The 14912-nt window shown below is 41.0% G+C and overlaps 1 protein-coding gene across 5 annotated transcripts in view; it reads right to left on the bottom strand.

Annotated features, from left to right (window-relative positions):
* Nucleotides 1-14912, bottom strand: part of UTP18 (UTP18 small subunit processome component) — a 42436-nt gene that overhangs the window by 4761 nt on the left and 22763 nt on the right. For 3 of the 5 annotated variants that reach the window (XM_038547745.1, XM_038547746.1, XM_038547747.1), the window contains 2 exons: nt 13058-13181; nt 3015-3189 (listed from right to left, as the gene is read on the bottom strand). In XM_038547745.1, the coding sequence (XP_038403673.1) occupies nt 3015-3189; nt 13058-13181 (299 nt within the window). Of the gene's footprint in view, nt 1-3014; nt 3190-5133; nt 5304-13057; nt 13182-14912 lie in introns of those variants that run through there. The other 2 variants (XR_005364511.1, XM_038547748.1) reach the window with 2 other exon arrangements.

Raw genomic sequence — 14912 nt, 5'->3', positions numbered from 1 at the left:
ACAAATAGGGAACTCACTATGGGGCAAACATTGGGGCATAAGACATAACATAAATTTTTTAAAAGCCATTTTTACCAGAAGGTCACTGTGTTATTTTTAGCTAAATAAACAGAAGAGAGTATCAGAAATACTGTGGTAAATACACATACTTAGCAAAGTTTATGATATAAATGGTGATTCCTCAGACAACAAATAACCTACACAACTGTACACAGTGGCCATGGCTTCATACAACAGGCCAGTGTGCTCCTTCTGACAGAGGATAAAAACCAATTCATCAACCACTTATTTTTATATTTTATCTCCTCTAGACTTGACTATCAAGAACAAAAACATGTTTACAGTGGTCTCCTAAGAGACCCAGCTGTATCTATTTGTGAAGTACCCCCGCCCCTAAATCAGCACTTCCTCCTTCAAACCAGCCAACTCCCACCCACCTGCTGAGACATCAGCTGTGCTCAAACCTCTCTTTATAGCCCTTGTATTAAAAGCTCTAGTTGAACTGTTAATTAAGAAAAAGCTCAAGGGCGCCTGGTGGCTCAGTTGGTTAAGCATCTGACACTTGATTTTGACTCAGGTCATGATCTCAGGATGCTGGGATCAAGCCCTGCCGCAGGATCCATGCTCAGAGGGGAGTCTGCTGCTTGAGTTTCTCTCTCTCCCTCTGCCCCTTGCGCCCAACCCCTTGCACTCACGCATGCTCTCTAAAATAAAGATTCTTTAAAACAAAAGAAAAGAAAAAAACACAACTTCTTTACTTCAGAAAGTTCCCTTTACCTCCGACACCACATCTGCATTACATTTAAGGGCCAAGGTATCAAAATTCATCAAGTAAAAAGCTCACTCATCCTTAATTTAATGGATAAAAAGTTCCATGACTTTCTACTATCAAAGATTGTAGATGCACTAACAATTTAACTTCTGAGTCTCTTACTGCCACAATGGCTTAGATTTATACTCACTGCTTTGTGCTGGGGTAACAGGATTGTTTGGATCATTATAAGAGACTGCCTTTAATGATACTAATGCTGTTTCGCTGAGGCATTCTGAAGCTGCTATGCCTGGCTTCTTTCCATTAGATATTATGGTTGACTACCATTTAAAAAATGGGATTTGGCTGTTACTAATGAATTCCTTGTGTGATTTTGCCACAGTAAAAAACCATAAATGCTGCCATGCTCACTGAAGCAAACTAGGCAGAACTAACTACGAGGCGTCTAGCAGGATATATTATGTCAACAGGAGACGGATCCCATGGTTTTCTAGAACAATTTAATACCATTAAAATGATAAAAGGTCAATGTGTGCTAGTCATCCACTCCCATTAGAGGACTGAGGACTTTAAAACTGACTTGAATTAGAACCTTCTCATGCATCAAACCATCCATTCAACATAAAGGCAGTAAAACACAATGCTGTATTTTTCACTCTTTTCCAACAGAATTCTTTGTTCCCTCCAAGAAAATCTTATGGAGAATGCCAACATACACCAATGATAACAGCAAAGCTGCTCTGTGTGATATGGGTAGGGCTTAGCCTCCTTGCTCTACTTGCCATTTGAAGGTTTGTACACATTCCAGGGAAAAGAGGAATTCAGTTGGAAAACCACTAAGTACTAGGAAGAATGGAGAATCTAGAAGCACAGTTCTGCCCTTTACTAGCTCTAGCCTTTGGGTGAGTTAATCCTCTGAGGACTGTTACTTGGCCCCAAATTATTGTGAAGAACTCTTTGTAACTCTTCGTAAACTATGTGCTGCTATTACACAAAGCTAATGAAGCATGCAAAACCTTTTGCAGCACGAACAAGATAAATCTAAGAGTCTAAGGGCTTACAATCTGGTAGTACACACGTAACAACACAGTGCAGCACTGCCATTCAGAGTACTGTGCCTTGTGTGGACCTGGTGCCTGGAGCAAGTAACTGTTAAATAATAAGAAACTGGTTCTGCCTCAAGAGTAGGTGACTTCCCGGAGACATGGTGACACGTGAGCTGGGCTCTGCAGCTGGGAAGAAAGGAGGTAACGCAGACCTGAGGCTGCAAGGGCGGCCCTTACATCACCTTTGGAAACTTGACTGATCAATAGTTCCTACACTGACTCAACACTGTCCCTAGAGGATAAGGATAGCTCCCCAGGCCTAAAGCATTCATACCACGTGCTTTCCATGGACCACCTGCCTTTACTTCTCCAGGCCTAGAATTCTGGTACATGCTAGGCAGAGGGCAACTACATGATCAACCACCAATACGGACCATGAGCACGGACTTCCTAATGATAGAGCACACTTAACATATGTAATCACAACCTCCTACAGGATTAAACATGTCCTGTGTGACTCCATTAGGAGAGAACAGAAGCCGGCACCTGGTTTCCTTCAGATTTCGCCCCAAGCGCCCCTCCCTTGGCTGACTGTGCTGTGTATCCTTTCCTTGTAGTAACTCTTGGTTACGATCTTGAGATCATATACAGAGTCCTGTGAATCCTAGCAAATCACCAGCTTGGGGAGAGCTTGGGGCCTCCTGGCATGGAGGCATATTCACAAGTACTAGCTAGCCAGGTAAGCTGTTATCTTTTTACATAATTTTCAAGTTCAATTTATTTTCAGAATCTAAGAATTGCCTCCCTTCCTCCATTAGGATAGTAGGACTTAAAAGGTAAATATAAGGAAAGACAACTGTAGAAAAATAAAGTGTTTGCTATAAACATATTCCCTAAGACAAATTTAGCAGCTACTGTGCATCATCCCTTCTGCAACTACACCCAAAAGCCATGATACTAGTAAAAGAATACTAGTAGCTTCAAAAGAAGCTACTCTTTTGAAAATAATCCAACACTCTTCTTTCCTATTATCCCTCAAAGTTTTCAACTTAAATTCTGAGGTTTTTTTTTTTTTTTTGGATACATATCCTTCAGTACATTTTAGATTTTTTTTTTTTAAATTAGGCTCCATGCCCAATGTGGAGCCCAAGGATTATCAATGATTTTTTTTTTTTTTAAAGGTAAAGCTATATTACCAATCTGACTGCTTCTTTCATTTCTTCTGAAGCAATTGCCAAGATTTCTGTAGTAGGATTGAAGGTCAGAGAAGTAACACCTGTAACCAAGTTCATTATAGCTTTTACTGGCTTTGGATTTGTTTCTTGAAGACAAGAATCTTGATTGTATATGTTTACCACTCCACAATTAGAACTGCAAAGAGAAAAGGGAATACAACAAATTAAAAAAAGAGCAAAAGGGCTTTCACAACCTAAGTGAACATAGATTTAACCCCACACACTGATATTTGCAGGAATCACTTCATATTGTGTTACAAACAGACCAAGACTGTAGAGTTCATCCCAAGGCAAAAAAGCTAGACCCACTCTACCAGTTCTACTGCAGTCTTGCTCAACTCTGTTAACTCTGGCAGCCTTTCAACTGTGAGCTAGAAAAATCCAAGATAGCACAGACTCTCCATTATTCATTCCTTCAATAAATATTTATTGAATGTCAACTTTATGCCAAGCACTAGAGTTAAGTGCCTGGGATGCAAAGGTGAACAAGACTGAGACCAAGCCTGCCACTCCCACAGTGTTTATGCCCAACGCAACATTTGAAAATGGGAACAAGAGCTGTCCTTCCCCTATTTAGAGCACCTCTTTTCTCTTTTATTCTATCATATTTGTGAGAACTGCCAAAACAGTGTGGAACAGCAGCTGTAATATGTATCTTTGTTCTCTCTCCTGGAAATATCTATAATCAATGAATGATGGAAGTGATCATGTACTGTAAGTTTACTGAAATGTTTACCAGCAGTGAATTACATCCAATACTCATAAAAAGTAAATCCCGATGACCTGCCTATTAACAGAATCATTCACAGACAAGAACTTTCAGTAAATGTTCAGACTACCTCCTGTTATGGGTATCATTTCTAAGGAATAGGGACCAGGCACTTGTAATTCATAGGTACTTAATTCAAATTTTATTGGCAAATGCAGCATAAACCTGAAAGATGTAAGAGATAAAGTCTCAAAGTCACAAGGGTGACATATGTACATTCCACTAAACACTCTCATTCCTAACACTCAGATATCTTCATTTATTCTCTTAGTACATACTGACTGCCTACAATGAACCAGACACAGTGCCTTAACAAGACCAATTCAGTTCACACAAGGTTCTGTACTTGCAGTGACAACCAAGCATACAAACAGTATGTTAGTGCATCAAGTCTTCAAACTATTTACATATCCATTTTCTCATTTGATTCTAAGACCTTTTAAGTAGAACTAACCATAACCACTCAGGAGACACAACATATATCCCTGTTTTATTTAGTTTTGTTATGGGGACGCCCTGGTGGCTCAGTGGTTGAGCATCTGTCTGCCTTCGACTCAGGGCATGATCCTAAAGTCTCGGGATCAAGTCCCACATTGGACTCCCTGAATGGAGCCTGCTTTTCCCTCTGCCTATGTTTATGTTCTCTGCCTCGCTCTTTTTTTTTTTTTAATTTTTTTATTTATTTATGATAGTCACACAGAGAGAGAGAGAGAGAGAGAGAGGCAGAGACACAGTCAGAGGGAGAAGCAGGCTCCATGCACCGGGAGCCCGATGTGGGATTCGATCCCGGGTCTCCAGGATCGCGCCCTGGGCCAAAGGCAGGCGCTAAACCGCTGCGCCACCCAGGGATCCCTCTCTGCCTCTCTCTTTCTATGTCTCTCATGAATAAATAAAATCCTTAAAAAACATATTTGTTATGGACTGAATATCTATGCTCCACTAAAATTCCTATGATGAAACCTTAATTCCACCCTCCCTCCTTATTAGGGAGTGGGGCCTTTGGGAGGGAATTAGGTCATGATGGTGAAGCCCTCCTGAATGGGATTAGAGTCTTTACAAAAGTGACCCCAGAGGCTCTCTCCCTCTTTCCACGTGAGAACACAAAAAATCGACTGCCAGAACCCAATCATGCTGGCACCCCAACCTCAGACTCCCAGTCTCCAGAAATATGAGAAATACACTTCTGTTATTTATAAGCTAGTCTATGGGTCTTCATTACAGCAACCCAAATGGACTAAGACAAATTTCATCTTTTCCTTACCCATATTTTTAACTTTAACTTGGATCAAAATATCTACTCATTGTACTTACACCGAATCTCTTTTCTTACTGAACACTGATTTATGGCTAAATCCATCTTAATTAGGTACAAAAAGTTATAATCCATATGGCTCTCTTCTATATATCAATTTTAGATCAAATCTTACTATCATGAACTTTAAATAAAGGCCTGCTCATTCTTGCTTGACTGTTGCTTAAATCTGTGGGACAAAAATGGCACAAGTTAATCATTTTGATATATAGAAACTTATTTTAATAGTAGTATTTCTGCTAAAAGAATATAACTGATTCTGGGATGCCTGGATGGTGTAGTCGGTTGAGCATCTACTCTCAGTTTCAGCTCAGGTCATGAGATCGAGTCCCACTTTGGGCTCCAGGCTCCATGCTCTATGCAGAGTCTAACTGGGTTCCTCTCTCCCTGTCCCTCCTCTTCACCCTCGTGGACACTCTCTCTTTAAAATAAGTTTGTAGGGACACCTGGGTGGCTCCGTGCTGAGCGCCTACCTTCAGCTCAGGGCGTGATCCTGGGGTCCCAGGAAGGAGTCCCACATCGTGCTCCCTGCACAGAGCCTGCCTCCCCCCCCGCCCCCACCTATATCTCTGCCTCTCTCTGTGTCTCATGAATAAATAAATAAAATCTTTTTTAAAAAATAAATGTTTAAATCTTAAAAAAATGGATATAAAAAATGGATATAAATAGATTCTAATGTCACTGACAGTGTTAGTATTTATTGAATGAGTACTGTATGTCCAACAGTACGTAATAAGGAATACAAAATATCAGAAGGAATTTATCCCAGAAAAAAAAATATCTGCATGAAACAGCCAAAAATATAAGAAAATATAATAAAGCACATTAAGCTCTGTATGTGAGCTATGTTCAGAGAAAGGAAAAATCAGTATGAGGTGAAGCTGGACCAGATGAAGCATAGTGGAAGACCCTGGACTCAAGCTGGACAAAACAAAATACCAGTATCATAGGTAAGGGGAAGAACAGAACAGAGAAATAAGCATGCTTACTAGCTTACCCCAGAACTCGTAACTAAAGAAGCAGACATGACTGTCATCCATCCACCCACAACCATAGCTGACTGAGCTAGAAACAAGTTCCTGAATCCCAGGTAGTCAATGTATTAGCAGAATAGCAACCACAGAGTGTCCTGGTACACAAAAACTTTCACAAAAAGGAATGATGGCAACAAGCCAAACCAATGTTTGTCTTATGAACTAGGACTAGGAACCAAGGTTGTGGTGCAAAAAAAGAAGAGCACAAAGAAATTAATATTATGAACAAAAGAAATTAATATTATTAACAAAAGAAATTATAAGGTAGAACAGTAGTTATTCAACCAGGGACAATTCCCCCAACCCCTAGCTAAGGGGGGCTAGGCGTCCCCCTAGCCACAGGTGTCATATAGAACTTAAACTGGCTGAACAAAGAATTCTTTTTCAAGACCAAAAAAGACCAAACTCTTGATTTTCTTCTCACTCTCAGTTACCTCCCTTCTCCAATGACTCTGGTCCCCAGGGTTCTACTTCCCACCTACCTCTAGCATCTCATTCACCTCATTTTCTCCTATGGACAAGACCACCTGTCTCCTATCCCATCCAAATCAGTGCCTTTACTCTCAGCCACACCACACTTCTGCTTGTGGGAATGAATGCACCTCTTTCAACATGCCACCTCCTCCCCGCTCATACTAAGACAAGTCCATTCTTCTGGCTACTCAGGCCTGGAACCCGAGAACATCCTGCTTCTCTCCCATCCCAATTCTCTAAGCGGCTATGACATACATCACAAACATCAATGCCTGTCTCTCTTGCGTTTGTTTGTTTTTTTTTAAGATTTTATTTATTTATTCATTAGAGACGGAGAGAGAGAGAGAGAGAGAGGGGCGGGGGGGAGAGAGACATAGGCAGAGGAAGAAGCAGGCCCCATGCAGGAAGCCGGATGTAGAACTTGATCCCAGAACCCCAGGATCACGCCACAAGCCAAAGGCAGACGCTCAACCGCTGAGCCACCCAGAGGCCCCTCTCCCGTGCTCTCATTCCCACTGTCCTCAGCGACAGCCCCACCAGGATTACTGCAACCACCTCAAAGCTCCCTGCACCTCTGCTGCTCCCCCTAAAGGCTGTCACAGGAATTGTCTACTTCAAACCCTCAAATTCAGATACAATCACGATTCTCCTCTACTTAAAAACCCTTGATACTTTCTCTTTCCACTCAATGTCAAGTCCACAGTCTTCGACACAGGGTAAAACACCCCTACAAGTTCTCCCTCTCCTGTTTCCCTCTGTAGCCGAAGCCCTCAGAAGTCATCCCATCTGCACCCCACTCAGAATCTAAACCTGAATCGTCTCCCCTCCAGACCCTTCATTTCCACTACCTGCAATGCCTTTCTCTGAATCCTACCTGGCCCTCAAATGCTTAGCTCAAGTGCCAATACCTGCAAAAATACTTTTCCAGATGACGGTTAGGACAGCCTTCACCTGTTTCCTGCGCTCTTAAAAAACACTGTATCTCAACTGCAGACCTCATGAAGACTTGTCTATAAAGAGATACATGGATATACATCTGTCCTCACCACAGGACCAGAAATCATAAGATGGTGACACGCTGTTGTTCTTCTATCTCACAGTCCCTAGCTAAATGGTCAATGTTTTTAGCAATGAAAAAAACAAGGCAGAAACACAACATTCAATAAAACAGGTTTTCCCGGCACTGTGAAACATACATGTCCTGAAGATTTTCCTGGCACTGTAAAACATATATGGCCTGAAAATTCTCTACATGAACTAAAATGAAACCCATTTTATATATTCAATGAGAGTGCTAAAATTAAAGGACAATTGGGACGCCTGGGTGGCTCAGCAGTTTAGCGCCTCCCTTCTGCCCAAGGTGTGATCCTGGAGTCCCAGGATTGAGTCCCACATCAGGCTCCCTGCATGGAGCCTGCTTCTCCTTCTGCCTAAGTCTCTGCCTCTCCCTGTGTCTCTCATGAATAAATAAATTAAATCTTTTTTAAAAAATTAATTTTTGGGGGATCCCTGGGTGGCGCAGCAGTTTGGCGCCTGCCTTTGGCCCAGGGCGCGGTCCTGGAGACCTGGGATCAAATCCCACATCGGGCTCCTGGTGCATGGAGCCTGCTTCTCCCTCTGCCTATGTCTCTGCCTCTCTCTCTCTCTCTGTGTGACTATCATAAATAAATAAAAATTTTAAAAAAATTTAATTTTTTGATAGAACAATTAATTCTGGGCCCTAAATCCTAATGAATTTCATATTTTTCTATAGCCCTGAATTATCCAGTATTTTCTGAACATAAAATCAAAATATTTGATCGAGGTTGGCAGTGTGGAAAGAACACAGAACTGGGAATGAGACAACCTGAGTTCCAGACCTGGCTCTGCCAATAATCAGTTTAATGATTAACAACCAATGAAAAAAGTTAAATTAACCAACTCTTAGACCTCTTTATCAACAAAGTGTGATTCAACACACCTTCCTATGATAATGAAATGCTCTGTATCTGCACTGTCCAAGATGAGAAGCCACTACATGCATGCAGCTACTGAACACTTTAAATGTGGTACTGGCCACTGTGATGGACATGCAGGATTAGACTAAGATGCCATCTGGACACAAACAAGGGAGGGAACAGAAACAGGACAGTAACGAGAATAAACGAATACTGAAAATATCCTACAGCACAAAGATGAAAGAGACACTTGTTCATTAGCTTTAAGTTCCAGAAGACTAGTTCTCATATTTTCCAAACCCAGAAAGGTTACTGATATCACAAAAATCCTGAAGCAAAGTCTTAAGCTAAGGATTTAAAATCCAGATTTAAGTAGAAGAAATAGCAATCCAAGGTACATTTAGAGATTTAAAGAGATAAAAAAAGAAAGCTATGTAAAAGCTGAAACAGAATAGTTGAAGCAGATTTTCCAAAGGGATTATATACATGGTACAAAAGGATTCATACTCAAGACAAACTATAAACTGTCTTTGCTTCTTATAAGATTTCTTAATCTACAAAACTCCTAGTAAACTGCCTTTACATTTTTTTTTTTAAGATTGTATTTATTCATGAGAGACACAGAGAGAGAGGCAGAGACATAAGAAGAGGGAGACTCAGACTCCCTGATGTGGGACTCTATCCCAGGACCCTTGGATCATGACCTGAGCCAAAGGCAGAGGCTCAACCAATGAGCAACCCAGACGTCCCGCCTGTACATATGTAAACACAAATGCAGAAAGGTATAGCTTCAAAACAGGCAGCAGAGTCATTAAGAGTTCGGGCTTTGCAGCCAGACTATTTGGGTTGTAACTGCTGGCTCTACCTCTTACTCTCTGTGTAACATTAACCAAGTTACTTAACTCACAATGCCTCAGCCCCCCAACCTGTAAAATGGAGATAATAGTACCCATATTGTGAAGTAGGAAATGAGACTTAATTTATATATGAAAAATATATAGATACACACATACACATATATAGTTAATATACACACACATATGTACATATAGTTATACAAGAAAAACAGTCCTTGGCACATGGTAAATGATGGGAAAAAATTTGCTGATAAGTCTTTCCATTGTAATTATTAATCAAAGTTTGAAACTATTTAGATGGGAACAATAAAGGCAATTTTATTTATTTTTTTCTAAAGATTTTATCTGAGAGTGAACACACGAGCGAGGGGAGCGGTGGAGGGAGAGGGAGAAGCAGACTCCCTATGGAGCAGGAAGCCCAATGTGGGGCTCGATTCTAGGACCCTGGGATCATGAGCTGAGCCAAAGGCAGCCACTTAATTGACTAAGCCACCAGGAGCCCTAAAAAGGCTATTTTAATTTGTGTATTTATAAGGAGCTGATAAAGGCTAGAGCCAACAAATCTCAAATCACCTGATAGAACTTTGATCTGAAAATGCAAAAATAGATACTTCTATGGCATTGACCTAAAGTTCTCAAAATGCAAAGACCCCAAAGTGGTTTGTAGCTTGCACCCCTAGTAAAGACAGGAGGCTAAGCTAGTGATTTGTGGCATGGCTGCAGGATGAGACATTCCCAACTTCCTCACTGTCAGCAGAGAAAATAAAACAAAATAAAGGAGACTCACTCAGTCACCTTATAAGGATATCTGAATTTGGTAAGCTACCTTCTGAGGTCAGAGGGGCCTCTGCACACAAAGGGCTATCACACACAAGACAGAATATGCCATGTCTCAATTCCTTTTCATTCTTCAATATACAGTGCTTTGCACCTAGTAGACATTCACATGTCTTTCTTTTTAATGACTGACTTCCAGACCAGCTAGGAAGTCACAGAACAAGACACCCTATTGCACTTACAGAAGATGCAGCAAAGGTATGACCTAACTACAGATTCCACCCAGTGGAGTGAGAGAGGTACTGCACCTGAAAAAGTGAGACTACAGGGTTCTAGGCCCTACTCTGTCAATGATTTCAGTGGTCTCCTAGAGAACACTTCAGAGCATCAGTCCCTATCCACAGAATGAAGGTAGGCCAGACATTTCCCAAGTACACTCTAACACTGATGTTGCATAAATTAATATGAACACTTTATAAAAGCATATTGCAATCCTTACATTAACAAATGACATAAAAAACAACGTAAGTAGGGGCAGCCCGGGTGGCTCAGCGGTTTAGCGCCGCCTTCAGCCCAGGGTGTGATCCTAGAGACCCGGGATCGAGTCCCAAGTCGGGCTCCCTGCATGGAGCCTGCTTCTCCCCTCTGCCTGTGTCTCTGCCTCTCTCTCTCTGTGTCTGTCATGAATAAATAAACAAAATCTTTAAAAAAAAAAAAAAAAAAAAAAAACAGAAGTGGAACTATTTACAATCTTAGTTTCCCTATCGCCCTATCAGAGCTAAAACCGCATTCAAAGCATCTACCTTATGTCAGGACACTGAATGAGAAGAATTAACAGATACAAAACAGAGGAGTTTTTAGACCAAAGGAGTCAATTCCTAACAGCAGAGGCCTAGAGAGAGGGGTTTCAGGGCAGTACTACGAGGAGGAGGGCAAAGAGGGCAGCAGAGGGAAGAGAGAGGAGAAGCAAGGCACTGACAGAAGAAAGGGGAAGGGGAGAGAAAGGGAGCCAGCACCAGCCAGTGGGGTTCAGCTACTCCTGCCTCTGGCTTCTCCACTCCTCGCTACCTCTCTAATAACCTCAGAAATTCCTCTAACAAGGTTAAGGCCTTTCTCTACAGGTATAACAATAAAAACCTAATAATGGTCTTTGACCAAGAACATCAGAATTCTATTACACTGAGGACAAATAAATCAAATGAGTTTAAACTAGTATTAGATTCTTTCCTTTTTGGGCTCTTCAAAGGGTCCAATGAATAAAATAATAAAAGTAATTCAAAAAAGAGAGGCAAGGACCAGAAAACTAACTTCACAAATTTAAGTGAAGGTCATTTGGGGGCAATTCTGCTTAAAATTATTTAAAATTAGTTTCAACGTCAGCTTTCATTTTAAAGGAGCTTTACTCCCAGAAGTTCTGCTAACCATGGACTACTGCCATCATGCACACACTGGGCAAATGCTGGGCTCACATGGGGGCATCCCTCCCTATAGGTCTGTAGTAGGTGTGGTGACTAGAGAGAACATAGGACAGGAAGGGGCCTTTGTCAAGGCCTTTATTTGGACCTGGTCTCCAAGCTCCACAGCCTGGTTTTACCTTCTTTCCCACTCCCACCCCATGCCCCAAAGGTAGTAGGTGACCAATTTTCAAATGGTGGTGGGGATGTTTACAAGGATTTGTCCCAATTTTAACCTGAAGGAGGGAATGAAGAAAGCATATGCCATACTAACAGATGGCAAGACCCACTTCATCTCTCACCCAGGGAGATTTGACTGAAGTTGTGTACACACTAAGAAAGTCATAAAAATCCACTGTCAGAAGATCTAAAGTTTCAGGTGATGAGTGGCTTGGAAAATAAGATAATCAGAAATCCAGGTAAGTCTCCAATGCCCCCTCGCCCCATGCATCTTTAGAATCAAACAGGAGTGGGCACCTGGATGACTCAGTAGCTGAGCCTCTGCCTTCGGTTCAGGTTGTGATCCCGGGGTCCTGTCCTGGGATTGAGTCCTGCATCAGGCTCTCTGTGGGAAGCCTGCTTCTCCCTCTTCCTATGTTTCTGCCTCTCTCTCTCTCTCTCTCTCTCTCTCTCTCTGTGTGTGTCTCTCATGAGTAAATAAAATAAAAATACTAAAAAAAAGAATCAAGTAGGAGAATAGAGCCATCTTTCCACTAGTGTAACAACCATTTCTTTCCAGTAACAACACAGTAACATGTTCTAGATAATATTTTCAAAGTTTCTACAATATTAACAAACAGTATTTCTTAGCAACATGTTTGATTTATACCACTAGCCAAAGAAAAAAGTGCTTTAAGTATCTTTGAAACTTAAACCTAAAGTTTAACTTATTGTTTCCTTATCAATGGCAAGAAACCAAAAGAGTAATAAGAAAACCTGATGTGATTAAATGAATATTTCAAATATAAGAAAAAATACAGGGATCCCTGGGTGGCGCAGCGGTTTGGCGCCTGCCTTTGGCCCAGGGCACGATCCTGGAGACCCAGGATCGAGTCCCACGTCGGGCTCCCGGTGCATGGAGCCTGCTTCTCTCTCTGCCTGTGTCTCTCTGGCTCTCTCTCTCTCTATCATAAATAAATAAAAATTTTAAAAAAAAGAAAAAATACAATGATATAAAGCAGTCCAGTATTTCTTTGTCAAAGAGCTGATAAGCCACCATTAACATTATTAAACATTGCATTAAGAGGTGCAAAAGACCTGGGTGTACTGATTTTTATTACTGAACAGTTTATAAATAGAACTACTTAAGCACTATCTAGTGTATTTAATTCTTTAATATTTTTCCACTAGCACAACATGATTAAGGTTACAAGAACCTCTCTTTACTTACCCACAAGCCACATACTGTCCATTCCTAGATGTGGCAATGCTTAATCCATATAAACTGCCTTCATCAACGAATCTATTAAGGCACTTTCTAGAGTTCACATCCCAAACATAAACTTCCCCATCACCTGAATTAAAGAGCCAAAAAAGAGTTTGGTTAATTTTGTTTTTAAGTTGAAAGCCAACTGAGCTGACCATCCTCAGCCCCTCTTCAATAGTACAAAGGGGCTAGAAACAAAAACTCACTATAAATATCCTACACCTAGAAAACTGGCCTAAAAATATTTCTGATATACATTCCCACATCTAGAAAACTACATTCTAACTAGCTATCTAAAAATAGTACCTTTAAGTTTAGAGTGAAAATCACTCTAAACTGAGTTTCAGCTCAGGTCATGAGCTCAGGGTCCTGGGATAGAGCCCCTTGTTGGGAAATCCTTGCTCAGCAGGGGGTCTGCTTCCCCCTCCCTCACTAGTGCACTCTCTAAAATAAATAAATCTGTAAAAAACAAACAAACAAACAAAAAAACCCAAAACAACTTTTTAAGCCAGTTATAAAATAAATCATGGAGACAATATATAATATGGTGAACTACAGTTAACAACACAGTAGAGCATATTTGTTTTTTTTTTTTAAGATTTATTTATTCATGAGAGACACAGAGAGAGAGGCAGAGACACAGGCAGAGGGAGAAGCAGGCACCATGCAGGGAGCCCGACGTGGGACTCGATCCCAGGACTCCAGGATCATGCCCTGGGCCGAAGGCAGGCACTAAACCACTGAGCTACCCAGGCGTCCCAGTAGAGCATATTTGAAAGTTGCTAAGAGAGACGTTATAAGTTCTCATCACAAGAAAAAAAATTGTAACTGTGCGGTGACAGATGATATCTAGACTTATTGTGATCATTTGCAATATATACAAACATTTAATCACTGTTGTGACTTAATATATGTCAATTATACCTCAAAAAAAGCCCCTAATGCTATGTTATCAGGTGCTATTAGCTGAAGTATAGCAAAAATTATGCTAAAGAGCCCCACAGATATTGAAGAATAGTACTCACAGGTAGAACCACTCTGATGCCTCCCACTACCAAGCAGCATGAACTACACTAAGATTATGATGGCCCCAAGATCCTACAGTTAAGGGACTAAGAGTCCAAGGCGGCACAGGACACAGGCAAAGAGCAGAAAAGTGCCAGATTAGAGACTGCCAAGAGTGAGAAATAGTTGGTCAACTGCACCACAAGAAGTCAGAGGGTTAGATCTGAATTGTCTTCCGTCAATAATGAAGAACATTCAAAACGTTATCCAAGTGAAGACATACTTCTAAAAGAAAAAGGGTGATGATTCCAAGTAACTTTCAAAAACAAAGTCTGAAAATGAATCATCTTTTAAATAAGTATTTTCTTTCCATCTTTTCCCTAAACATGGTAACATGGTTAAACAGTTAGCTCTTCACTATTACTAGTTAGTAAATAATAAGGCAAATGGCAATGACAAATTATTTATTTTTAAATTTATTTATTGATGAGAGACAGAGACAGAGAGAGAGAGAGAGAGAGAGAGGGGCAGAGACACAGGCAGAGGGAGAAGCAGGCTCCATGCAAGGAGCTGACGTGGGACTTGATCCCAGGTCTCCAGGATCACACCCTGGGCTGAAGGCAGCACTAAACCGCTGAGCCACCCGGGCTGCCCGGCAATGACAAATTCTAAAATTAAAAATGACTTTCTAACTAACACAAAAGTCTAAAATCAAACACTGTTTTTGGTTAAATCTGAAATATAAACACATCCAAAGCCTTTAAGAAAAACTTTAGGGAGATCCCTGGGTGGCACAGCGGTTTGGTGCCTGCCT

Source organism: Canis lupus, chromosome 9, assembly GCF_011100685.1.
Source record: "Canis lupus familiaris isolate Mischka breed German Shepherd chromosome 9, alternate assembly UU_Cfam_GSD_1.0, whole genome shotgun sequence".
Lineage (NCBI taxonomy): Eukaryota > Metazoa > Chordata > Mammalia > Carnivora > Canidae > Canis > Canis lupus.
This window is presented reverse-complemented; position numbering and strand designations above follow the sequence as displayed.